The sequence below is a fragment of the Saimiri boliviensis genome, chromosome 19 (assembly GCF_048565385.1).
Source record: "Saimiri boliviensis isolate mSaiBol1 chromosome 19, mSaiBol1.pri, whole genome shotgun sequence".
In the NCBI taxonomy this organism is placed as follows: Eukaryota; Metazoa; Chordata; class Mammalia; order Primates; family Cebidae; genus Saimiri; species Saimiri boliviensis.
Genome location: NC_133467.1, coordinates 22,246,305 through 22,273,915, shown reverse-complemented (window position 1 = coordinate 22,273,915; position 27,611 = coordinate 22,246,305). Strand labels below are relative to the sequence as shown.

The 27,611-nt window shown below is 42.7% G+C and overlaps 1 protein-coding gene and 1 pseudogene across 3 annotated transcripts in view; both read left to right on the top strand.

The window, feature by feature from the left end:
* FMO1 (flavin containing dimethylaniline monoxygenase 1) overlaps positions 1-10,561 on the top strand; it is a 29,610-nt gene extending 19,049 nt beyond the window's left edge. For all 3 annotated transcript variants that reach the window (XM_003925375.4, XM_010336135.3, XM_074390223.1), the window contains 5 exons: positions 1,636-1,778; positions 4,556-4,755; positions 6,235-6,590; positions 7,359-7,431; positions 9,777-10,561. In XM_003925375.4, the coding sequence (XP_003925424.2) occupies positions 1,636-1,778; positions 4,556-4,755; positions 6,235-6,590; positions 7,359-7,431; positions 9,777-10,119 (1,115 nt within the window). In that variant the 3' untranslated portion in view covers positions 10,120-10,561. The remainder of the gene's footprint in view (positions 1-1,635; positions 1,779-4,555; positions 4,756-6,234; positions 6,591-7,358; positions 7,432-9,776) is intronic.
* A 14,816-nt stretch (positions 10,562-25,377) lies between these two features.
* On the top strand, positions 25,378-26,066 carry LOC101028481 (Krueppel-like factor 13 pseudogene; annotated as a pseudogene).
* Positions 26,067-27,611: the final 1,545 nt, after the last annotated feature.

Below are 27,611 nucleotides of genomic sequence, written 5' to 3'. Positions count from 1 at the left end.
TTCCCAAGATGACTACTTTTATCATTCACATATATACATTCTGATATTTACCTTTTTTCCTTTTTATATTATAAATTTTTTTCTTAGATAAGACATTCTGCTACTTACTAACACAGCCACATTTACCTAATGTAAGTTCTTACTGTGTCTTCCTGTAAGAGAAAGTATTGGTCTGTTAAGAGACAGCCACAGAGTCTCATTTTTGTTCATTTACGACCACCACCCCCACCAAAAAAAAAGCCTATCCAAAGAGAATCTAAAATAACATGAAATTCAGAGATAATTCTGTTTCTACTTAGCCTTTTCTAGCTCTCCCTTCTCACCAGTTCTCTGATCCATATTGGGTTCCTGTGCCGAGTAAATATTGGAATTTGGTTGCATTCTTGCTAAAGAGCCACCAGGCCTTGTAAGGCTACTTCCCACAAGTATATACGTTTTTCCCCCTGATCACCTTTTTTTTTTTTTTTTTTTTTGAGACGGAGTTTCGCTCTTGTTACCCAGGCTGGAGTGCAATGGCGAGATCTCGGCTCACCGCAACCTCCGCCCCCTGGGTTCAGGCAATTCTCCTGCCTCAGCCTCCTGAGTAGCTGGAATTACAGGCACGCGCCGCCATGCCCAGCTAATTTTTTTGTATTTTTAGTAGAGACGGGGTTTCACCATGTTGACCAGGATGGTCTTGATCTCTTGACCTCGTGATCCACCCGCCTCGGCCTCCCAAAGTGCTGGGATTACAGGCTTGAGCCACCGCGCCCGGCCTCACCCTTTTTTTTTTTTTTTTTTTTTAGGAAAAAAGAATTTCTTTGTTTAGCTCATATTACTTCTGATTATGTTATGTGGTCTTAAGAGTATTTTCTGCTTAAGTTATTGCTGTTAAAAAAAAAAATAGTATTTTCAAACATTCTCCATTCATGTGATGTTTCAATAAGATTCAGCATCATTGCCTAAGATACTCTATTGAGTTAACCCAGTAGATTAAATCCTGGTGTAACTGACATAATTCCTTTTTCTCTGAGCCAACTCTAGCCAACCCAGCAAACTTATCTTGAGTTACAGTCAGTCACCAAGGTGAACTATCAGTGAACTTCACCAGCTCACATGAAACTTTGTGAATAGGGACAACATTTTATCTTATTCCCCCCATACCATCTAGCACAGTTCCAGGCACATAGCAGACATTAAAGAAAAAAAAAAAAAAAACCTTTTCTGAAAAGAGATACTGACTCACACTTCCTTTAAGCTTCTTTGAACTTACTCCTTGCTTATGAAAAGTTTATATAAATCAAGTATGAATAAATAGAATATTATTATCCTGTTGACTTTTCCTTAAAATGATAATGACCTCTTATACTTTTGCTTGATATATCTTTATGTCACAATATTTCAGCTTAGTAGTTAATTATCTAGTAAGTAAAACTGGAGACCAATCTAGTGAGATAGAGTAATAACTCCCATTAAATAATTACCTGCCAATGTCTTATAGAGTCATGTATTCATATTTCAGATTTTCTCAAACTTGAGAATACTAGTAAAAATGACCAAAACTATCTGTCAAAAGAATGTTATCAACTGAAAAATATTTGTTTCATTCACTGATCCTATAAATTCTCTATTTCACTTCTCTTTTATTTTCTATAGGTATTAATGCTTTTAAAGGCCAGTACTTTCATAGCCGGCAATATAAGCATCCAGATATATTTAAGGACAAGAGAGTCCTTGTGATTGGAATGGGAAATTCTGGCACAGACATTGCTGTGGAGGCCAGCCACCTGGCAAAAAAGGTACCATTCCTGATGTTACTGGGTGAAGAGCTTTGTCTTAAGATGCATGCCTCAAGCAAATGGTGTTTGACACCATGATAAATGTTAAAGGAAAAAAATGCCTCACACACACGCAACAGATTGCTAAAGAATTTAATTTTTTCTGAATGCTCACAGATTTTACTATGAATTCCGGTGGTTCACCTTTCCTCCCAAAATCAACTTCTCTGACTTCTTTTTACTTTTTTTTTTTTTTTTTTTTTTGGTTAGTCATCCAACAAGAGCTACAGGACATATTTCTTCTCTACTCAGTCCCATAATTCAGAAAGTTCTACCAACTTTTTCCTGCTACTATTTCCCATTTGCCCCTTTCTCTCCTTATTTATTATCAACACCCTCAACAGGTCCACACCACCTCACACTGAGGCTATTGCATTGTCCTCCTAATAATAATTGCAGAAACAGTTAATATTTATTAGGATTACTCTGTGGCTGGTACTGCACTAAATGCATTTTTACTCTATTACTTTTACCAATCATCAAAACAAGCCACTGACATAGGTAGTTAGTATCCTTGACTACACATGAGGAAACCAAGGCTTAGAGAAGCTAAAGAACCTGCCTAAAATCTTACCACTAGCAGGTAGCAGAGTCCGTTGTCAAACCCAAGTCTCTTTTGACTCAAAGCCGACATTCCTAACTATCCTCTTCTACCTCCCACTTCCAGGCCTTCCGGGATTCTCAAAGGTTTTGTTCTGCATTTTATTTTTGCCTTGTACCCCTACCCACAGGTCACCCCCACCCGCAACAGCCATCTAGACCCCAACTACCAACAAAACAAATCCTCAGAAAAGTCTTCTCTCATTCCAGTACTCTCATGCTTTAAAAACCTCTAATTTCTCTCTTTACCTGAAAAAAATAAATTGCAGATGTAGTAGCTCTGCATCATAGAGTTTTCCATAATCTGGTCCAAATCTGCCATTTTAATTTTAACTTCTGTTTCCTGGATGATAATCAACTGTCGCACTTTCCAGTTTCTGTGTCTTCAGTTCCCCTTTGCTCACGCTACCACTCTCTTCTCCAGAGCCCCTTTCTCTTCCGTTACAATCTATCTTTACATTCCCAGATATCTCACTACAACATGAAGTGATCTATCCCTATTCAGAATTTATGCAATATTGTAACTTGCACCCCTCAGTCATCACTTTTAAATTTTTAATATTGTAAGTTACCTTTTATCATATATATCTTCTTTTCACCTATGCTGTAAACTCATTGAAGGCCATTCAGCTAACTAATATGTACTAGCTGCTGGCTTCTGATGTGCCCAACATTGTGCCAGGCTCTGGAGATAAACTGGCAAACACAATAACAAAATCAAGATACCCACAGTCATGGAGCTTATAGTTGTGGGAAAAACAGATGCCAAATAAATAAGTGTAAATAATTAAATCAATAATTTTAGAAGTGAAAACAGCTGTCAAGAAAAAAGGTTGGGAGTGTGTAACGTTGATATTCCTTTTCCAGACTTTCAAAAAAAGACTCAATGTTTGATTTATTCATTGAAAGATTGTATTTTGGTTTTGTTTGTTGTTTGTTTTTGTAGAGACAGAATTTTGCCATGCTGGCTAGGCTGATCTCAAACTCCTGGCCTCAAGTGAGCCACCTGCCTCAGTCTCCCAAAGTACTGGGATTATAGACATGAGCCACTGCGTCTGGCCCACTGACTGACTGATTGATTGATTGACTGATTGAAACTTAGCAATTAGGTGGCATTACCCTAAAGGAAGAGAAAGGAGGCCCTGAAACAAATATTAACAAAGGCCCATCCACTGTGACCACCACATGTGCATATTATTATTTCTGTTTCTCTAATTGTCCAGAAATGTCTTCAATCAGAAAACATGCTTTGACATACATCTTATCATTTATATATTAACAAAGAAACTTCCCGTAACTTAGAAGATAATTCGTATCTAGCGAAATGTTGCATTCAATTCTGCATCATGATATAGAGAGATAGGTTTAGTGTAAATGCCTCATGTCAGAACCACTGATGTATCTGTAGTTCTTGCCACTGCATTTCCAGTATTGTATATTCAGCTCCATTATGAGGCCAAAGAAAATATATAACACAAACCCTGACACTGGAGCCGCAGTCATCATGCCCCAGTTTGGTGGGGGAAGAAACAATCGTTAAATCAGCTGTTTTGTATTAGCAAATTAACAGATTGCTTAACTAATTATTTGCTTTGTAAACAATTGTACATGTAACTACTTATTGTGTCTGTACTAAAACTATTAGCTTCATGAACTCAGTCAACTGGTAAACTCAATCAGCCAATGTTAAAAAGAACAAACACCAAAAGTAATCGTAGTACTGAATTTTACTGTCATAAGCCAATGGTTTGCATTGAAAATCTGTAGACAGCTTTGATACTGCCATGCCCTGTTCTTACTGCCTACAATTACAGTGAGCACACAAGGTAGCAATCACCTATTCATTGTTTTCTTACATAGACTTTAAGGTCCCTACTGTTTGCTACAGGCTGGCAGATACTAAGTATTCAATAACATGTCTTAAGGCATTTTAACACTCTAGATACTCCGAATCCTAATTCAAAAGGATTGACTTTAAAATAGAAGTTAGAAGAACCAAGACTATCTTGTCAGGGATGAATTTTGAAAGTGGCAGACTTTTCAGTGCCTTTCCATTCATGACACTTCTTGACTCTCTGGCAGAACCAGCCAACCCTGTTCACAGTGTCAAATGAAGGGATGTCTTTAATTGCTTCCAGGTGTTCCTCAGCACCACCGGAGGGGCATGGGTGATCAGCCGAATCTTTGACTCAGGCTACCCATGGGACATGGTGTTCATGACACGATTTCAGAACATGTTGAGAAATTCTCTCCCAACTCCAATTGTGACTTGGTTGATGGCACGAAAGATAAACAACTGGCTCAATCATGCAAATTATGGCTTAATGCCAGATGACAGGTAAATATAATGTGACTGCCAAGGGCTTTTAGGAAGAAAGAGCCTCTTCCTTTCCAGCAGTCTGTACAAGCCATGCAGTACCACAATAACATGGCTGAATGTGTTGGAACACTTGATACAAAGTTGCTTGATAATAACAGCTAACTGTTCTTAAGTGCTCAGAAAGTGAAATTATGTATCTCACCTTGTCAGCAACACTTTAAGTACTATTATAATAATCCTTTTATTATGGAGAAACTGAAACAGCAAAATTTAGCCATTTACCCAAGCTCATTGAGTAGTAAGTGAACCTGTGACCCTGGCAAGTTACTTGAGCCTCAGCTATAGCAACCAAAAGAGAATGATCTATCTATGATTTTGTTGACAAAAGAAACACACTTGCCTAGTTTCACTGTGTGGGAAAAACTGAATGCTTTAGTCGCCCCTCACCATTGTAGCAGGAGCAGCCGTGAGAAACAGAGCTCCCGAACACCAAATGGGGAAGGAAAGGGTTTATTACAGCCAGGAGCTGAAGAATAATTTGTCCAAATTCAGCTCATCTAACAAAGGAAGCTTCTGCCTTTATATAGATAGGCTTATACTTTAGATATTACTCATGGAAGAATCTTAGGTTTACAGCTTCAGGAATCACATATGAAAGGGTTTCAGTTTACAGCTTCAGGAATCACATATGAAAACTTCGGTTTACAGTTTTAGGACTCAGATATGAAAAGGTTTCAGGTTTGATCTTGTTTTAAGTAAAAACAGTGTCTTCCAGAGAGTTTCCCGGAGACCAAGCCTGCCACCTACAGAAAGGAGATTCAGGAGGCACCAGCTGGTCTGCTGTCTCTTCTATTGAGATGCACTGTGAATGGCAGAGAGGGGAGGGAATCCCAGATGCCTGGGTCTCCTTGCTCACTATCTCTCTAATGGCAGAGGCTTCTTCCCTTTGTCAGGCTTCTTCCCTTTGTCAAGTAAGATTGACCTTGGCCCCAAAAATGGCTCAGCTTATACAAGATCAACTCACCAAGTGTTTGTCTCATCATTCCAGAGGTAGAGCCAGAAAAAGATTCTGCCCTTGTTCCTTTAAAATACATGCATGTTTCCCTTATGCAACTGCTTCCTAGAGAAAGAGAATAGATCTTTCAGAAGTTCTCAGCAAATCTAGAAGTCCTTGGTTTCCCTTGGAGCCCTTCAGCTCTCAGCCTTCTCTAGATTGACACTGATAGATGAATGCGGAAAATCAGCAAGAGAAACAGAAGCTAGAGAAGGTGCTGGCTTCCTCCTCAGGCTTCCAAACTCTAGTAAATGGCAAGCATATTTTATAATCCTTCTTGAATGTTCATGAATCCCCTTCCACTGAAGTAATGTCTCCCAAGACGTGCAGCAATTCTTGTCCAACCATGGAGACAGCCCCAGAATGACAGAGGAAGGTAGGGAGAAAGAGCTGGCTGCATTGTTCACAGACAGATCTCTTCCCTATCCATGCTTTTTGTTTAGGACTCAGCTGAAAGAGTTTGTGCTAAATGATGAGCTACCAGGCCGTATTATCACTGGGAAAGTGTTCATCAGGCCAAGCATAAAAGAGGTAAAGGAAAACTCTGTCATATTTAACAACACTTCAAAGGAAGAGCCTATTGATATCATTGTCTTTGCCACTGGATACACATTTGCTTTCCCCTTCCTTGATGAGTCTGTAGTGAAAGTTGAAGATGGCCAGGCCTCGCTATACAAGTATATCTTCCCTGCACATCTGCAAAAATCAACCCTGGCCATTATTGGCCTCATCAAACCCTTGGGTTCCATGATACCCACAGGAGAAACACAAGCTCGGTGGGCTGTTCGAGTCCTGAAAGGTAAGTGTAAGAAATTAGCAGGGTATGTGTTTTTGGTTTGCCATATGATTCTAGATACTGGAAATATTAAGAATATTATCCAGCTCCTATTTAAAACAACAGAATCTTTAAAAGCAGGATGCATTCCATTGTTTGCTGCATTATACTGTCATAATGATTTATATTGTTACCAGCATAAATGGTATATGAGGGGTCAAAAATATAGGCTGTATCTATGTCTACCTTTTTTCTTTCTTTTTTATTTTTAAGAGACAGGGTCTCACTATGTGACCAGACTCATGTGCGGTGGCTATTCATAGGCATCATCATAGATTACTGCAGCCTGAAACTCCTGGTCTTAAGCAATCCTCCCACCTCAGCCTCCTGAGTAGCTGAGACTACAGACATGCACACTGTACCCAGCTACCTGTTATTTTGACTAAAACAAAATGACAGTTAACAGTTCTGTCAGTTGACTGATTCAACTGCTTCAATCAAAATTTTGAAACACAAGCAACTGAGTGACAAAATTCAGCCAAACTAGTTTTAAGATTCTGCCATATCAAATAACTAGTGAGATGACCAGATGTTTATCTTTTCAGCTGATGGCATTATTACCAGGAGCATATAGCCAGTCATGTCAGGCTGCTAACATTTTTGCCAGAAGGATCAATGAGTAGCCAGTACTAGACACAAAAGGAGAGCTGTAGTAAAGCATCTTTATCTATAAGTCCACAGCTAGACCTAAACTTAAATTGCATTTTTGGATTTTTTTTTTAAATCCTACAGGTGTAAATAAGTTACCACCACCAAGTGTCATGATAGAGGAAGTTAATGCAAGAAAAAAAAACAAGCCCGGTTGGTAAGTTAAGTATTTATGCACCCTTTTTAAATTATAAATGAAATTGGTAAGAACAATAGCAGAGAGATGGAAGTTACATTGGAGAAAAAATGAATCATCTGAGACTTAGAAGAAAAATGCTAGGACAGCCTATTTAAGAAGAGAAGGGAAAGGGGAATTTAGAATTTTCCTAGACCATCCTGGCCAACATGGTGAAACCACATCTCTTCTAAAAGTACAAAAAATTATCTGGGTGTAGTGGTGCATGCCTGTTGTCCCAGCTACTTGGCTGAGGCAGAAGAATTGCTTGAAACCAGAAAACAGAAGTTGCAATGAGCTGGGATTGTGCCACTGCACTCCAGCCTGGCGATAGAGTGAGACTCTGTCTCAAAAAAAAAACAAAACAAAAACAAACAAACAAAAAAAAACAGAACTTTTAGTGTCCCCAAAGTCATCACTTCAGCTCATGGTTTTCTAGCATCACATAGAGTTTTTATTCCAAGCCAAGTACTACTTAATTAACCCTAATACACCAGGTACATTATTCCATATCTTATCCATAATTAGCAGGCAAGCAATAGTACCTATTTACTCTGACACTAGAAGTGTATGCTCATTCACTCATTGAACAAGTCTTTATCAGCTCTATTGTTTTTATTCAGATTGTTGCTTTTGATTTTTATTTTCAATTGGCTGGGAAAAAGGAAGAAGAAAAATAAGATTTTGTGATATGTGAAAAGTATATGAAATGGAAACCATATTGGACATAAATAAAATTTTATTAGAACACAGCCATGTTTATTCGTTTACATATTGTCAATGGCTGTTTTTGTGTTACAGCACCAAAGTTGTTTAGCAGTTGAGATAGAAACCATAATGCGGCTCTCAAAGCCTAAGGCATTTACTGTCTGGCCTTTTTCAGAATAAAGTTTGTTGACCACTTCTCTGTGGGAAAGGTTTTCACTTGTGCTGTGCTCTGTGGCTACCACTCAAGGCCAGAGAAAACGGAAGGCTGATGGCCAGCAAAGTAAAGAGCCTTGGCCCTCCCCTTTCACTCTCAATCCAACCAAAACATTTCTGATTGCATCCACTTTATTGTTTTATCTGTTCATCTGTTTCTGGGTTTGATATAAATTTTCACTTGAATTAAAGGTTCTGTTGGGGGTGGGGAACAGCAAGTTTTAAAATCATTGTATCTAAGGAAATTATTATCACTCTCTTATTCATACATATTCCCAAACTTCAAGGCAGGCGTCCCCAAACTAGGGCCCACGGGCTGCCCCCTGAGGCCATTTATCCGACCCCCCCCCCGGCCACACTTCAGGAAGGGGCACCTCTTTCATTGGTGGTCAGTGAGAGGAGCACAGTATGTGGCGGCCCTCCAACGGTCTGAGGGACAGTGAACTGGGCCCCTGTGTAAAAAGTTTGGGGACGCCTGCTTCAAGGGTTGATCTATCCTTGACAAAGTATCAAACTCCAAAACAATAATAGCATTTTAGATGGTTCTTCTTTATCCTCAACTTGGGATATGATTTGATCTTCATTATGGAACTCCAGTGTAATAGATAACTAATTAGAACTACTATACAATGAAAATCTTCTTGTCACACAGGCTGGCAAACAATTTTAGGGGCCAGGTGCAGTGGCTCATGCCTGTAATCCCAGCCCTTTGGGAGGCTAAGGCAGGGGGATCACTTGAGCTCAGGACTTTGAGACCAGCCTAGACAACATAGCAAGCCCCCATCCCTACCAAAAAAAAAAAAAGTCATCCAGGCATGGTGGCACATGCCTGTAGTCCCACCTATTCAGGAGGCTGAGCCAGGAGGATCACTTGAGCTGAGGAGTTCAAGGTTGCAGTCAGCTATGATCATGCCACTGCACTCTACCCTGGGTGATAGAGCAAGGCCCTGTCTCAGAAAGAAGAAAGAAAAGAAAAGAAAGAAAGAAAAGATTGATTAATCAGCATTTCAGGGAATTTTGCCCTATGGATTTTTGTGGCTTTTCACATTGTAGAAATCACTGGATGTATTATTACTGAATAATGGAATTTTATAAAGATTTAGAAATTTTAAAATATATTTTCCTCTAAAAATTGCTAATTATTTTACAAAAGAACTAAGATGTACTATGAGCATTCAGAATACCCATTGAAACCCATATGTATAAAGTTTCTTTGAAAAGACTCATCTTGATTTAAGAAACAGAAGGAGACCATTAGATAACTAGGGAAATAAAGGGGGAAATGCAGAAACCATCCCAAATTCTGCAGCAGTATTTGTTTGCTTTGGGCACTTTTACTTGTTCTAAGATTATCATTATTAATTTTTTTTGTCTTCACCTTTTCCCCCAATCTTCCTTTTATAAAGGTTTGGCTTGTGCTATTGCAAGGCTTTACAAGCAGATTATATCACATACATAGATGAACTCCTGACCTATATCAATGCAAAACCCAACCTGTTCTCTATGCTCCTAACGGATCCACACCTGGCTCTGACCCTCTTCTTCGGCCCATGCTCACCATACCAGTTCCGCTTGACTGGCCCAGGAAAATGGGAAGGAGCCAGAAATGCCATCATGACTCAGTGGGACCGAACATTCAAGGTCACCAAAGCTCGAGTTGTACAAGAGTCTCCATCTCCCCTTGAAAGTTTTCCTAAACTCTTCAGCTTTCTGGCTTTGCTTGTGGCGATTTTTCTGATTTTCCTATGAGTAAAAGATTTCCTAAATAGCAGATGCACAGAGTAGATTTACAATGCTTCAATTCCTCTCTTACGGCAATACTGCTACCTTCACAGTTATAAACCATATCCGAACAGTAAAGGCCACACTGTCGCTTCCCTGGCTGGCCCCAGGGCTACCACTGGTATTCCTGAGCCTCTCCCAGCTCCACTTATGTCTAATGCTAGAGAATGGTAACTAAGATTTCTGTGCATTTGAAGGTTGTTGGAAAGTTACAGGTTCATTTTAGAAAGAAAGCTGTTCTTGACAGCACTCTGAGCCACCATACCTCTTTCCCATGTAAACTGTTTTCACAGATCTCAACTAAAACCCCTTACTTCACAAAAGATTGTGTTGTGCTGAAACGGTGCTCTTATAGTATTGGCTTATTAAAAGCAAAAAAGAAACCTAGAAATTGATTGTTTCAAGTGTGGTCTTTTGTTCTCTTTTTTTTATTGCATTGTAGGCTTTGGGGTACATTTGAAGAACATGCGCTCTTATGAAAGGTTGGGAAAAGAGAGAAGAAGATGGGGAGACTACGAATAAAGCCTATAAAAGGATAGGGGGTTCAGTGAGTTAGGTTGAGAGCTTCCCAAAGGACTGTACCTGCCTGGGACTGCTCGTTCCTCCAGAATACTCTTTATGACAAAGCTGGTACTCCAGCTGGCCTCCCAAAGACCCAAATCAGATTCCACAGAAAACCATCACTTCCATGGGCTCTTAGAGCCAGCCTACAGCAGCCAAAGGAAAAAACCCACCCACTCAGATCCTGCTTCACAACCCTGCTGTAAGAGACAAATGGAGCTGCCTCCCTTTAAAGAGTCAGTGAGAACCAACCAAATTCAACAGGAATTTGCTAGATAAAGAGCACAGCCAAGAAACCTTTAATAGAGAGAAAGCAGGGAGAGGAAAAAAAGGAAAGAAAAAGAGGAACAAAAGCAAACATGTCAAAAGCAGCAGTTTCAACCAAACTAGACCCAGCCCATCTCACAGTTACATCTGATGAAGATATGACTCATAGCCAGGAAAGGCTTTGCTTCACTTCACCTCGTGGTTTATATGGAAAACCCTGTGAGTAAACATCGCCTCACGGAGAGGTCCACGGTTTGGATGCAGGGACAAGATTCAAACACCGTAGAGTCAGGAAAGAGTGAGCTCTGTAGGGCAAGAACAGATACAGATCATTTCTCCCCAACTTTGGTTGGCTCTGCCAACTCCTCAGTATTGTTCCATTTCTTACTTTTCCTTGTGACCTATTTCACTCTTACCATAGAAACTCATGGTGAAGAATTTCCCTAAATTCTTCTAGAACTGAATTCGTACAATTTAGATTACTCCTAAAAATGCTTTTCTCTCCATTGAAACAAAGCTGATATTTTAACTTTCCTCATGAAGCTGGCTGGGGGGAAGTTTAGTGCCCAAAGTGAAATAGGGCAGGATAAACTCCCCAGACCCCAGTGGCAAATCATGACACAAGCGGGCACCTGAACCTAATCATGTCTACTGTAGTGGGAGACTGAATATACATATGGACAATGACCAGACCATCTACAGCAATAGATTTTTTTTTTTTTTTTTTTTTTTGAGATGGAGTTTCGCTCTTGTTACCCAGGCTGGAGTGCAATGGCGCAATCTCAGCTCACGGCAACCTCTGCCTCCTGGGTTCAGGCAATTCTCCTGCCTCAGCCTCCTGAGTAGCTGGGATTACAGGCATGCGCCACCATGCCCAGCTAATTTTTTGTATTTTTAGTAGAGATGGGGTTTCACCATGTTGACCAGGATGGTCTCGATCTCGTGACCTCGTGATCCACCCGCCTCGGCCTCCCAAAGTGCTGGGATTACAGGCTTGAGCCACCGAGCCCGGCCCTACAGCAATAGATTTCAAACCCACAACCCCTGCAGCAATTAGCTCAGAACAGTCAGGACTTGGTTAATGAGTGCCAGCTTCTCTACTTGTTGCCCCTGCTTCCAACTCAGGAGCGACCAAAAAAGTCAAAGAAGTTTCCCAAATCAGTTCCATATGATGTCTTGCTTCTAATTAACCCATCTCCATCTTCCCCACGCCAGCAACCACCAATGAGAGTACCTGAAGCCTTCCTTTTCTTTCACTATAAACATACACAAACACACACACGAAACCTCCCCTGCTGCCTTTGAATCTGCACCAAACATTAGTGGTGATACCAGTAAAAAACACGTTATGTAAAGACTACAAAAATAATGCTGCACGTTTTATACTATTTTAAAATTAGCCGGGCGTGGTGGTTCACTCCTGTAATCCTAGCACTTTGGAGGCCAAGGCGGGTGGATCACACCTGAGGTTGGGAGTTCAAGACCAGCCTGACCAACATGGCGAAACCCTGTCTATTAAAAAACAAAACAAAACAAAATTAATAAAATTCCAACTGTTATCTCACTTAATTCTCACAATAATTATGTGATTGGGAAGACAACTGCACTACATACACAATTTGACAAGAAAACTCAGACAAGTAGATGTCAATTGATTTGTCCCAGGTAACAGGTAAAATGTGGCTGAGTCAAAACATGAGTTTTCAGAACATACATCTCGGGCTCTTTACCATTTAAGTTCACAGCCTCCAATGTTCAAATGACTCCAGAAACCTTAGTAGTGATATTGCAAAAGTCGTATTACAAGAATGTTACTCCATGAAAGTATCTGTCGGTCTCTCTCTCTTTCCTACTCTCCCTGTGAGTGTATGTGGGCCTGTCTGCTTGTCAGTCTGTCATGCTGTGCCTAGAATTTCCTCTTTTCCTTTATATACACATTTAATTTCTGAATCCATGGGTCTGAATCTCCACAAGCATCTTTGTCCCCATTTCTCCCTCCCTCTTTTTTTCCTGACTATGGCTATGCTAGGCCTACTCTATGACAGTACTATAGAACAGACTCAATAGAATGAAATGATTCTCATTTCTAGTCTAGAAATATTCCATACACGCTACTGAAAAAAGTATCATTTTTTCCATTCAGAAAAAAAACTGAATGAATTCTCATAAATCTAGGAAAATAGGAAATATGTAAAACATTTTGATGTTACTTGCTGTTTCTTGCACACTATTTACATTAGAAGAGCTTCTGAGGCATTTCATCTCAGAGTAATTTTACATTTTCTGAAATTATTTTTTAATGTCTCTTAATAGTAACCCCTGCTAGACCAGTCTTAAGTTATCTATCTTCTCATGTACTAATGCTCTGGGTCTTTCAACATGACTCATCATGTGGAGATTCTGGGAGAAACAAGCCCAGTGCTTAGGAGCGAGGGCTCTGCCACTTACTAGCTATGCGACCTTGAGCAAGTCATTTACTTTTCCTAAGCCACAGTTTGCCTTCTATAACACGGAAGTTATAGAAGTTATTTTCTGAGAATTTATTTTGCCTCATAAGGGTGTTATGAGGATTAAATGGCATGAACCACATAAAGTACTTAGCATAAATATGTACAAGGTGTATGTTCAACAAATGATAGCTATTATTACTATGTTACCTAAGTAAGATGTTTGTTTTATTGCCTGATTTATTTTTTCCAGGTTATAGATCCAATTCCTCATAGGGCATTTACACCACAGTATGTCACAGGCTTCTCAAATGCAGTATGTCCAAAATTAACCTCGTTAGTTTCCTGAACAGTTCCCTTACTTAACTGCTAATGTCATCATACTTATCCTCTGTAGGGAAATGATTAATATCCATGAATAATTACACATAAGGGACATTAATGGAGTTATCTGATTTTTATTCTATGGTAACTATTTTGTAATAGCAATGCAAAACAATTCTTGTCTATAGACATGTAGATAATTTCCAGTAGAAGTCTAAGTGGTGTCCCTTCCCCACTGTGCAAAATGCTAGTTTCCCCTCCATTTGCACATTCACTTCAACATTCCTGATCTATACATGTGTATCTTTTTTTTTTTTTTGAGATGGGGTTTCGCTCGTTACCCAGGCTGGAGTGCAATGGCGCTATCTCGGCTCACCGCAACCTCTGCCTCCTGGGTTCAGGCAATTCTCCTGCCTCAGCCTCCTGAGTAGCTGGGATTACAGGCACATGCCACCATGCCCAGCTAATTTTTTGTAATTTTAGTAGAGACAGGGTTTCACCATGTTGACCAGGACGGTCTCGATCTCTCGACCTCATGATCCACCCACCTCGGCCTCCCAAAGTGCTGGGATTACAGGCTTGAGCCACCGCGCCCAGTGTGTATCTTTTCTTTAACGTTTCCTTTGAACTGATTGTAACATCTTACCAATTTCCTTTTCAATAACAAGTGAAATAAAATCTCTAACATGTATCTATCTTATATTTGTATGAATCCTAATTTTACTTTTTTGAAAATTACCTTTTAACACCCCTTCCAAGGAAAAGCAATACTATTTACTGATAGTTATGTTTCCACTGAAACACATCACCTTTGACACTGACCATCATACCTCCTATCCAACAGTCTATGAACCTTATCCCACATGTCTGTAACACAGAGCAAAGACCACTGTGGTACCAAGTGCAAACACATGGGCTGTGGAGTCAGGTGGCCGGAGCTGAATCCTACTTTGCTGCACAACCTTGGGCTAGTTAATTAATGTCTTCTAGCTTAGCTCCTTTATCTGTAAAATACGGGAGTAACACTTTGGCATTGCTGTTAAGGAGGAATTAATGAAGATACTACATGTAAAGTATTTAGCCTGGTGCCTGGCATGTGGTGAGCACTCACCTAAAGGTAACTACAGCTAGTGCTCAACTTATGACCACGATTGGTTCCGACAGACCGGCCATAACACAACTTAGTCGTAAGTTGAGAAGGCTATATGAACAGTACTGTGAAATGATGTTATAAAAATCTTTGTCGGCCGGGTGCGGTGGCTCAAGCCTGTAATCCCAGCACTTTGGGAGGCCGAGGCGGGTGGATCACAAGGTCGAGAGATGGAGACCATCCTGGTCAACATGGTGAAACCCCGTCTCTACTAAAAATACAAAAAATTAGCTGGGCATGGTGGCGTGTGCCTGTAATCCCAGCTACTCAGGAGGCTGAGGCAGGAGAATTGCCTGAACCCAGGAGGCGGAGGTTGCGGTGAGCCAAGATCGCGCCATTGCACTCCAGCCTGGGTAACAAGAGAGAAACTCCATCTCAAAAAAAAAAAAAAAAAAAAAAAAAAAAAAAAAAAAAAACTTTGTCATATTTTATCATAATTTTCTTTATTATATATCATAATTTTCTTTGTTCGTTTTATGCCATTTGTATCATCTCTGCACCATTTTGTTTCTTTTTTTTTGAGACGGAGTTTCGCTCTTGTTACCCAGGCTGGAGTGCAATGGCGCGATCTCGGCTCACCGCAACCTCCGCCTCCTGGGTTCAAGGGTTCAAGCAATTCTCCTGCCTCAGCCTCCTGAGTAGCTGGGATTACAGGCACGTGCCACCATGCCCAGCTAATTTTTTGTATTTTTAGTAGAGACGGGGTTTTACCATGTTGACCAGGATGGTCTCAATCTCTTGACCTCATGATCCACCCGCCTCGGCCTTCCAAAGTGCTGGAATTACAGGCTTGAGCCACCATGCCCGGCCCACCATTTTGTTTCTTATTTTTACATTTGTCAGGTTTTAAGTAAAACACTGCATTACCAGTACAACTGGTTTAATATTTGCAAAACATACAAAATTACAAAATACAGGTGTAAAAAATACCATAGGAAACATTTTCCCAATTGCAAAACATATCAAAATATATAAACATGTACAAAACACAAATTGCTGTACCGAGTCTGGGATAACAGTTGAAATGGTGCACGCAGAGATGGCAGTGCTGCCAGAAGCTGGTCCACACTGTCGTACGCCCAGCTGGGCAACGTTTGCACTGCCAGACGCGGAGCAGTCGTGGCTAGCAATTGTGGTCATAAAGTCGAATGGTCGTAAGTTGCATAGGTCGTAAGTCGATCGATACCTGTATTAATATCTCACAGACCCATCTGTCCCTTACCCACCCACTTTCCTCACTGGCTAGTTTAGACCCATTTAATTTCCTGACTAGGTTACTGCTCCCTGGCTTCCCTGGTCACCATACCACCATTTAGTCCCTCTACCCCTGTCTCCTTGCTTCCCCCAGAATAATTTGTGGGTGCTGCCATTCTCAGAAGCAGTCATAGTAAGAGGAGATAAAAATAAAGAGCTTCTTGGGCCGGGCGTGGTGGCTCATGCCTGTAATCCCAGCACTTTGGGAGGTCGAGGCAGGTGGATCATAAGGTCAGGAGATCGAGACCATCCTGGCCAACATGGTGAAATAAAGAGCTTCTCATGTTCTCCTAACCCCAGTGTCACTGTCTCAATCACTGCTTCCCAATTTAGGAAGTTTCATGTGGGGACTGTAGACAACTGAGAAAAACAACACCATTTAGGGTTGTCCTGACCCTCATGAGATAGAATACATTATTATTTTAAAATAGTCTAACTTGAGGGCACTTTGATTAAAAATGAACAAAATCTGCATTTAATTCTTTTGCTGCCGAAAAAAAAAAAAAAAAGAACTTGATTAGACATTTTAAAGAGGTCCTAAATATTTTAAGCTAAAAGGGAAAATATGAGATCAGCTTCTATTATTGAGCAAATTTTCCTACAGAGTAAAACTTATACTACTTAACTATGCATTTTTTTTAAAAATTTCAGACACTTATTTCTGTGTAAGCAGCCTTTATAAAGAGTATGTTTCTTATTGGAGTATAGGCAGATCAGTAAACAGAGAAGGAAGGAGTGCAATCTGAGGTTACAAATAGGAGCTAATGGCCGGGCGCAGTGGCTCACACCTGTAATCTCAGCACTTTGGAAGGCTGAGGTGGGCAGATCACCTAAGGTCGGGAGTTCAAGACCAGCCTGAGCAGCACTGAGAAACTCTTGCTCTACTAAAAATGCAAAATTACAGGTGCATGCCTGTAATCCCAGCTACTTGGGAGGCTGAGGCAGAAAAATTGCTTGAACCCAGGAGGCAGACATTGTGGTAAGCTGAGACTGCGCCACTGCACTCCAGCCTGGGCAACAAGAGCAAAACTCCATCTCAAAAAAAAAAAAAAAAAAAAAAAAAAAAAAATATATATATATATATATATATATATGAGCTAATCTTAAATGCTGGCAGCAAAGGAGAGTCCACATTGACAAAATGCTCCTCTACAAAAGCCATACTATAAAATCAAGACACAAAAGGACTCAAAGGAGGTATTCCAGGCCATTAGAGGAGGAAAGTGGTCATTGTGAAATGAAAATGTTATTAAATGTATTTGGGGGCAATTTGGCAGTATTGTCCAAAATTTTAAATGTGTGTCTCCTTTGACACAGTTACGTATCTCACAATCTATTCTACAGAAATTGTCATGTGAACAAAGATATTTATATAAAGATGTTCATTGTCATATTGTTTGCAAAAACATGAAAGTGTTGTCAGTGGAGGGAAATGGTGAGACAAGTTTCAATCATGTTAGATATATTTGCCAAAGGTAAGGTTGTGCCCAGGAGACAGGTCTATGCCTTTCTCCGAAGATGATTCTGAAGGCTCCAAATTTAAAAGGGAAAAAGCAGGATATTGAGAAATACATAATTTTCATGTAACCGAATCTTTACTTTTTTACATAAGGTTACATAAACAAAAAGGGCAAAGGAAAAATGTGAGGAATGTGCATTTTACATAATATAACACAGACCAAATGAGGTAGGGGAACAATCAGATATGCGGAGGTGACTGCACTTATAAAGATACACTATCAATTTGCCTTGCCCTGGTGAAGTTTTAACAGCTCACTAGGAATTTCCTTGTGGGTAAAATATGGGGGAGGCATGTCCCTTTTCATCTTGTAGCCATCTTATTTAGGAACTAAAAAGGGGAGGCAGGTTTATGTGACCTAGTTCCTAGCTTTACTTTTCCCTTTGACTAAATGCGTTGGGGTCCCAAAATTTAATTTTCTTTCACATTTCCCCCCTTTTATCTTTAAAATCTTTTGAAGAAAAGCATTTTAAAAGGAATATGGGGCCAGGCATAGTGGCTTATGCCTGTAATCCCAGCACTTTGGGAGGCTGAGGTGATGGATCACCTGAGGTCAGGAGTTTGAGACCAGCCTGGTCAACATGGTAAAACCCCCATCTCTACTAAAAACACAAAAATTAGCTGGGCATGGTGGTGGGCGCCTGTAGTCCCAGCTACTTGGGAGGCTGAGGCAGGAGAATCGCTTGAACCCAGGAAGCAGAGGTTGCAGTGAGCCGAGATTGTGCCACTGCACTCCACACTCCAGCCTAGGCCAGAGTGAGATTCTGTCTCAAAAAAAAAAAAAGAAAAAAGAAAGAAATATGGGATCCTGGCATCGGGTTGCTTTTTCTTTCTTTTTTTCAAGCTGGTTTCTCATTACTAGGATGTTTTATTCATAGAAGTTCAGGTCCCACGTCCCTAGGAAGCCTCATTCCTAGGAAGTCACATCCCACATTGTTAGCAACGCTTGTTCCTAGAAAGTCATGTCTCACGTTGCTGGGAAGTCTCATTCCTAGAAAGTCATGTTCCATGAAGATAAAAATAGAGGGAGGGAAGAAGGAAAAAGGAAAGGAGAAAAAAGAAAATATATAGGGACCTAGGCTAGATTTAAAGGGAAAGCAAACCTGGAAGCTGGGTCAGGCTATATCACCACCTCCCCAATTACAGCAATTCTCTGGGTAATCAGTATCCTTGCACTTTCAGTTGCATTTTGACTTATTTCCAAGCACATACTATATAACAACATTGTAAGCAAAAACAGAACACAAACCATTATTATTATTCCTGTTATAAGCAATATTTCTGCCACCAAGTTCCCCAGGATCTAAACCCACAGCCCAACCAATCGATTAGTGAGGGTTTTGGATCTGACAGGTTTGTTATCTGGGTTTTCCTATCAGTCCCAAGTCAGGTTATGTTTTTTTATTCGTCAGGAATATACATGCAACATTCAGTTTTTATGATGGTACAGGTGGTGCCCCCCTTGCGCTGCCATGAGTATATCTAAAGCCATATGGTTTTGTAGCACAGCTTTCCTTATAAGCATGACCTCATTGAACAGCAAGAAAGTACTCACGTGGCTATCATTCAAGGCCTTTTGGATGTAATTCATTAAGGTCTTTATATGCCATATAACATCTTCACTATCTGTGGTACACAAAGATTGACGGTAAATGATCATATCATTGGAATGTCAAATGTGCCCAATGAGATTATAAATTAAAAATCCTAAGGCCGGGCTCAGTGGCTCAAGCCTGTAATCCCAGCACTTTGGGAGGCCGAGGCGGGTGGATCACAAGGTCAAGAGATCGAGACCATCCTGGTCAACATAGTGAAACCCCGTCTCTATTAAAAATACAAAAAATTAGCTGGGCATGGTGGCGCGTGCCTGTAATCCCAGCTACTCAGGAGGCTGAGGCAGGAGAATTGCCTGAACCCAGGAGGCGGAGGTTGCAGTGAGCCAAGATCGCGCCATTGCACTCCAGCCTGGGTAACAAGGGCGAAACTCTGTCTCAAAATAAAATAAAATAAAATAAAATAAATGAAAAATCCTTGCTGGTTTGGCAGTGTCTGAATTACTTGTCCTTGTGCCTAAGCATAACCTAGGGAACATCCACCCTGGAGGTAACCATGGCCATAGTTAGTGCTGCATAGCCAATAGGTCCCATTTGGAGCTAGCCAATAAATACCTGGTCACTGCAATTGGTGGCATGCCAGTCAGTGTCTCATAATACGATAATGCGGTCACTGTGTTCTCCAGGTATCCACTCCATCTCGCTTATACTGTTTGGCCATAGGTCCTTGGTGTGGTTTCTTTGCTCCCAACACAAGGGAACATTCCGGCTGAGTTGGCCAAATGAAGGAATGAGCCAGATAAATCAATCGCAAATTTGCATTACTCCATTTTGAAAATGGGCCGTCGTTTAGGGCGTGGTTACCAACTTCTGTTTTAGCTGCAGGGGATGCTAAAGTGAGAGCTAATGAGCTGGTCCTTTTTATTGAAAAACTTTTGCCATGTCCTTGTTTTTAAATGTTTTTAATGGGGCAACTGTGTATACTGTCTTTTGTAATGCCAGCACTAAGAATACCAGACTGTTTTTGAGATGTGATAAATTCTATCCAGTCCTGACTTGGAAGGGGGATATCCACCATGGCAGGCCATAGCCACTGGAAAAAGGCATGAGTCTGAATGTCCAGCAGGTGACCTTTTGTACTCTGTCTGCATAATCCTGAGCCCACTGTAGAAACAGGTTTTTTTCATGGGTATCAGTGGGTGGCAGTAGCAATAAGGTGTAGGGATATATGATTAATAATAGCAAGACTGTGAAATTTATTTAGTTACTAAAGGGTGTTCAGACAAGGCAAGTGCCTCTGTTCTTTATAAGACAGCAGCTGCCAGCATATCGAGGACGATAACTGTAATGGTTATTGTACAATAAATATAGGCATTCCTTTGTATACAGGCCTGGTCCTGTGTCTTGGGTTTAAGCAGTCCACAACAGCTTTGTCTGCTTCTAATCCTGCGTTGAAGGTTGCTGTTTAGTGAACTAGGGGAAAAGGTCTTTGGTGGGAGTTACAGTCCAGTCAGGAGGTTGTGTCTTATTTAAGATGAAAGATGTGAATCCACGAGTCTATACCCTTGAATTTTGTGGCACATGGATTAGTCAATAGTACCTGGTATGGGCCCTTCCACTGGGGTTGAAGGAAGTCCTTTATTAGCTGTCCTTTCCAGTAGACAAAATGTCCGGGTTGCAGATCATGACCAGGCACCTTCTCTATAGGGAGCACATTGTGAAAGGAATTATTTACCAAATCTTGATTTTTTTTTTTTTTTTGAGATGAAGTTTCATTCTGTCACTCAGGCTGGAGTGCAGTGGCATGTGGCTTATAGAAATTCCACTTCCTAGATTCAAGTGATTCTTCTGCCTCAAGCTTCCAAGTAGCTGGGACTACAGGCACACACCACCACACCCAGCTAATTTTTGTATTTTTAGTAGAGACGGCATTTCACCATATTGGCCAGGCTAGTCTCAAACTCCTGACCTCGTGATCCGCCCGCCTCGCTCTCCCAAAGTGCTGGGGTTACAGGTGTGAGCCACCACACCCAGCCCAAATCTTGATTTTTTTAAGGTAATAAATGAGTCCCTCACAATATTGCAATTATATCTTCCTTGAGAAGAGCTCAATTGGTTATGTTCATTCCCAAATACTTGGACCTCCCTGTTATAATTTCGTAAGGGGAAAGTTGATGTTTTCAAAAGGCGCGGATCGGAGTGTAAGCAGCACTAGGGGAAGTGCTTTGGGCCGGGGAGGTGAAATGCCTCTGTGAACTTAGCCAATGTGTTTTAAACATTCCATTGGTCCTTTCCATCAGGCTGAAGACTAGGGATGGTAGGCACAATGGCAATGTTGAAATATGGGCCAAATTTTACAAATATTTTCAATAATCTAGCCGGTAAAGTGATCTCCCCTGTCACTGTGAAGTTCACAGGGGACTCCCCACAGTGAGAGAATTTTTTCTAGTAGAATTTTCCAACTGCCATGGCTGTTGCTTGCCTGCAGGGAAAAGCTTCAACCCAATGGGAAAACATCCAGACCATTAATAAAACGTACTTATAACCTTGAGAGGATGGCAACCAGATAAAATCAAGCTGCCATACCTCAAAAGGTCCAGCCAGAAGCAAAAAACAAATGACCCTGGGCCCCATGAAGGGGCTTTCCTAAGTTATATTTGGGACAAATAACACATTGAGAGTAACCTTTTTGTGCCACTGCGAAAGATGGTTTTCAGCAATGTTCTTTACACCAGGATATTATTTTATCTAGATTCCAAAGGGTTAGATTATGAACTTATTCTGACACTTGACATCCCATTGGAATAATGGATTTATTATTAGGTCGACACCGTATTTCCATTTCAAGAGACAAGTATCCCCTGCCTGTTTCCAAGTAGATATCTCTTTCATAGGAGCTATGCTCTGGGTTTCTTTCAATGTGTTTTTAAGTATTTCGGGTTTTGTGGCCATTTCCTGGATTGGGACTGGTGGTTTGGATGCTGCTCTTTTAGCTGTGGCATCAGCCAGTTGGTTATTCTGACTTTCTGTGGTGTCTAATCTTGAATGACCAGGGATTTTTGTAGTTGCCAAACATTTTGGTTTTAGAATAGCTTCTAACGGCTCTGATACTTGTTGTCCATTTTTTATGGGTTGCCCTAAGGAGGTTAAATATCTTCTCTCTTTCCATAACATACCAGAGTCATGAGCAACCCCGAAAGCATAGCATCTGTCAGTGTAAGTGTCTGCAACCTTGTCTTTTTGCCAATGACAAGCTGGGGTCAGGGCAATCAATTTGGCCACTTGAGCTGATTGGGCCTGGGGAAGAGGACTGGCTTCAGTTACCTCAGGTAAGGAAACCACAGCATATTCTGCTCTAAAATTTTCATTCTGGCTGGGCGCGGTGGCTCAAGCCTGTAATCCCAGCACTTTGGGAGGCCGAGGCGGGTGGATCACGAGGTCAAAAGATCGAGACCATCCTGATCACCATGGTGAAACCCCGTCTCTACTAAAAATACAAAAAATTAGCTGGGCATGGTGGCTCATGCCTGTAATCCCAGCTACTCAGGAGGCTGAGGCAGGAGAATTGCCTGAACCCAGGAGGCGGAGGTTGCGGTGAGCCGAGATCGCGCCATTGCACTCCAGCCCAGGTAACAAGAGCGAAACTCCGTCTCAAAAAAAAAAAAAAAAATTTCATCCTGTCCTCTTGAATAAGACCCATCTGTATACCATTCTATCTCAGCATTATCCAGCGGCATCTCTTGCAGGTCTGTCCCGGGGGAGAGAAGTCAGTTAGTCATCAGAACACAGTCACAAGGGGTTTTGTCGGAAGGGCCCAGCAAGAGAGTGGCCAGATTAAGATTATCACCCAGCAGGAAAGAGTAATATTGGGAGATGATAAAAGAAAAATTTCATAAAAGGCTAATCAGTTGACAGACAGATGTAGAGTATGATGAGAATTTAGAAGGGTCTCAAGAGAATGTGGCACAAAAAATGGTAAGGGGGGAACCCATAATTATACCTTCAAAAGATTTGTACAGAAGGGTCATGGCTGCTATGGCTGTCACACAGGAAGAAGCCCTAGAGCCAGAGGGTACAGGTGTTAGCTGTAATAGCCTATAGGTCTCTGATGATCACGGTGTCTCTTGTCAGTATCCCAGATGCAGTACCTTCAGTGAAAGGGAGAAAGGTAATTTGTAGTTTGGGTGGCCGAAGGCCAGAACATTAGTTAGAATTTGTTGTGTGGCTGATTGTCCCTCTGGAGTCCACATGATGGGATCAGGTTGTTTATTTTTTAGGTATGCATACAGAGGTTCAGACATAAGGGAGAAATATGGTATCCAGTTTCTACAATAGCCTGCAAGGCCCAAGAATCCTCTAAGATTTTTCTTAGTGATGAGCATTGGGAAAGCTAAAATTCCTCTCACTCTGGGGGGGTTTATACACAGTCTTTTGACCAAGATAATATGCCCCCAATACTTAACTTTCAGTAAGCATAGCTGAAGTTTGTCTTTGGACACTTTGTGTCTCTTAGTGGCTGTTTGATGAAAATATTATCTGCTTCATGAAAATATTATCCAGGTTTGCAAGTGTACATGTTTATTTGAATGTAAATCACTGTTTCTTGGAACCCTATGTTTTTTCTTAAGAATTATTCTGAATCTAAATATGTATTACTTTAGTCTTTCCTACAAAATACTTATAAAAGGCTTTTCTTTCTGTTCATGAATGGATGCCTGTATGTGATCGTTTTGTGTATGTACAGCTTTAAGGACAATTTCAGAAATGCATTAGATGAATGACATTTTATAAAGCAATCACAATTGATTTCTACAGGCCATTATGTCTCACATTGATTCATGATCCAGGAAGTTTTATGTATTTAAAAAATTGCTATTGGCCGGACGTAGTGGCTCACGCCTGTAGTCCAAGCACTTTGGAGGCCAAGGCGGGCGGATCACCCGAAGTCGGGAGTTCAAGACCAGCCTGACCAACATGGTGAAACCCCGTCTTAAAAAAAAAAAAAAAAAAAAAAAAATTGCTATTGCGCTATATTTTTCCAATTTGGGGGGAAGAAAATAGCTGTTTTAGTGTCTGTAGCCACAATAAATGTGAGCAGGAAAAAAAAAAAAAAAACCAACTATCTTCCTGAGAGGATACATAGTGTATCTGGACAAAGGAGAAGGTAATCCACATACTGAATGAGTGTTAGCCCTGCGGAAAAATTAAATCCTCTAAATCAGCTTTTATTATTTGGGAAAAGTAAGTGGGACTTCCTGTATATGCTTTGGGTCATTACAGTCCACATATATTGATGTTCTTTTCAAGCAAAGGCAAACAAATGCTGACTGTCTGGTCTGGATCTACAAAAATACTAAAGGCAGCACTAGGGAGACGCACAACTGAGAAACGCTGGCTGGTAGTGGGTGTAACTAATACAAGGGTATGTGGGTTGGGGACTACTGGGTACCTGGGTAATTACAATATTGTTTATTGCCCTCAAGTCCTGCACAAATCTCTGTTCTCTCCCACCTGGTTTCTTTACAGGGACTATAGGGTTGTTGCAGGGACTCATGCAGGGAATGATGAGCCCCTTTTCCAGATAATCTTGTATGATAGGAGCAATTCCATCTATGGCTTCCTGTCGTAGACAATACTGCTTAAGGTTGGGTAGGGGTTTCTTTGGGTTCATCTCTACTATTATCAGAGTGGCTGAGAATGTTTTCCCTATACCTGTATTTGACTGAGACCATAAACGGGAGGGGACATCCTTGAGCAAGTGCTCTGCTTCTGGCGTTAACAGGAAGATTGGGGAAGCTAAAAAGAGTTTTGCTGTTTCCTGCTTTTTATTCCAGAGTTTTCTCTCTCTCTCAGTATTTCCTCCTCTGTCTCCATTTCATTTTCCCGGTCACAAGCTGATGTTTTAACATTACTTGTACTAAATTGTGGTACATTATCAGGACATTTTTTAATTCGGTATTTTTGGTACCCCGGCTCCAATTCTTAAAAAAGGTTCAACTGTAATCTCAGCACTTTGAGAGGCCGAGGCGGGCGGATCACCTGAGGTCAGGAGTTCAAGACCAGCCTGGCCAACATGGTGAAACCCCGTCTTTAAAAAATAAAAAAAATAAAAGTTCACCTTTCTATGAAAAAGAGAGATGGGCATTCTGGATGTTGAGGAGATTAGAGCCCAAAAGATTGACAGGGGCCCCAGGGCATATAAGAATTGCGGTTGCAAGCGCCGGCGCCGGCCCGGCGGAGCGTAGAGAGGGCGCCGGGTCCCGGAAGGCGAGGACCCCCTGCCGCCGCCCGCCCCCGAGCCCGCCTCCCCCAGCGCGAAGGCCGGCGGCCGCGCCCCTCAGCCCGGCGTGGAGCGTGCCAGAGACCCAGGTGGGACTGGAGCCCCAGCGGGAGCCGGGCCTGCAGGGAGCAGCGAGCGCGGCCTCAGACAAAGGGGCCGGCGGGGCCGAAGCGGCGCGGACCTCCAGTCCCCGCAGAGGAAGCACAAGTGCCACTACGCGGACTGCGAGAAAGTTTACGGGAAATCCTCGCACGTCAAGGCGCACCTGAGAACTCACACCGGTGAGAGGCCCTTCGTCCCCAGCTGACAGGAAGAATTTCGCTCGCTGCCACCAGGGGGCCCGGCCCTACCGCGTGAACTTCCCGCGAGGGGAAGTTCCGCTGCCCCGTCTGCCCGAAGCGCATGCGCAGCGACCCCCTAGAAAGCGCGCGCGCCGCCACGTCAGCTTCCATCCGGGCGTGCTGCAGCGGCGCGGCGGCGGCTCGGGACCCGCTCCTTCAGCGACTACAGCCGCTCCGACGGCGGCAGCCCCACCATCACCCCGGCCAGCTCGCCCTGAGCCCGCCACAGCCACGAGCAGCCGCTCCCGCCCCCTCGTGAGTCCCTGGCCTTTCCTTTTGTAATAAGAAAGAAGAGAGAGCACTCGATGCAAACTCCACGAAAAAAGAATTTTCTTCACCTCAGGTGTCAAAGTAAATTTGTCTTAAAAAAAAAAAAATTCAAAAAACATCACCCACCAATTGCACAATAGACCCACAAAGTTGAGATTCGGCGGTGTTGAAGCCCCTTTCTCGGGGATGGACACGTTCCACGAGGTCAGTGAGGACACCCCTTCCTGCCCCGCCTTACTCTGTACATAGACTGGCACTCTGGCGTTTTCCGTTAGGTTCGGGAACACCCTGGGGACAGAGCAGGCCGGCCCGTCTGGAGCTCAGCGTCTGGCTGGCTGGCCAGCCTGTGGGTCTGTTGCGGGCAGACGTGGTCGCCGACGTTTGTGCTTCCAGGGCAGATTCCTAAGCGGTGGGCCGGAGCTCTCCCTGCGCGCCCCACCCAGCCTCTGGCCTCTGCCCCACGGGCCTGGCCGGACTTGCAGCGCGGCTGATTCTGAGGGACAGGCCCCTGCAAAGGGCAGCCTTAAAGCTGTGCCGGGCCGGAGGAGCACGCCACCGCAATGGCTGTGGCGTGGGCTCTCAGCCCTCCGCGCCCTGCCTGCCTCCCCGCCTAGGGCTCCTGGGAGCACCGGAAGCAGAGGTGCGATCCCTGGCTGAGCGCGACGCTGCACCATCCGGCCTGCTCTGAGGCAGGAGTCGGGTCACACCTGCCGGGACTCCACTTCTTTGTGTCCCTATGGAAGGCACGCGGGACCCCGTCACTCTCATACCTGGGCCTCCGACGAGGAATTCTGGGCTTCTAAAAACATGTCAGAAATTCCTGGTGGCACATCCAGTTCCGGAGTCCTCCCCCTTTGTTGGAAACGGTGGGCCGGTCCTGGGCCTCCTCATTGGAGGGTCTGTGTGCGCGGCTGTGCATGTGGCGGTGCACCGAGCTTCACAGAGAACATTCGGTAGCAAGAGACCGGAACGTTGTGTCTCGGACCTTTTCAGGAGAGGCGCGGATGCTACAGGAAATGCTGTCAGAGAGCGGGCATTTTGCTTCCTCCCCAGGGACCGCCAGATGGAAGCTTGTGGGAGACGCGTTTCTCAGACCCACCGCATCCCCAACTCAGACTTAGCAAACGTCCAGCCTCTCCGTGTCCCCTGGACTCTTCCTCCCTTTTCCTCCTGCTTCTCCCTGCTCTGCCCGAAGGCCCCAGGCCACACCCAGGTGGTGTGGCTGCCCTTGCGCCTCATCGCCGGCCTTCTCCTGGCAGGCGAAAAGGAGCGAAGAGCCGGGGCCTGGGTTTGAGCCCTGGGCAGGTCAGTCAAGCTGTGGTCCAGCAAGCTCCTCTGCAGATGGCTGGAGTGTTGACCGCAGGCTTGTGGCCCGGGTACCGCCCTCCCTTCTTCCTGAGAGTTGGGGCCTGTAAATGCAAGGGCCCAGGACAGAGTCTGTGTGCGTGCATGTGTGTGCGTGCATGTGCGCATCTGTGCGTGTGCGCGCGTGT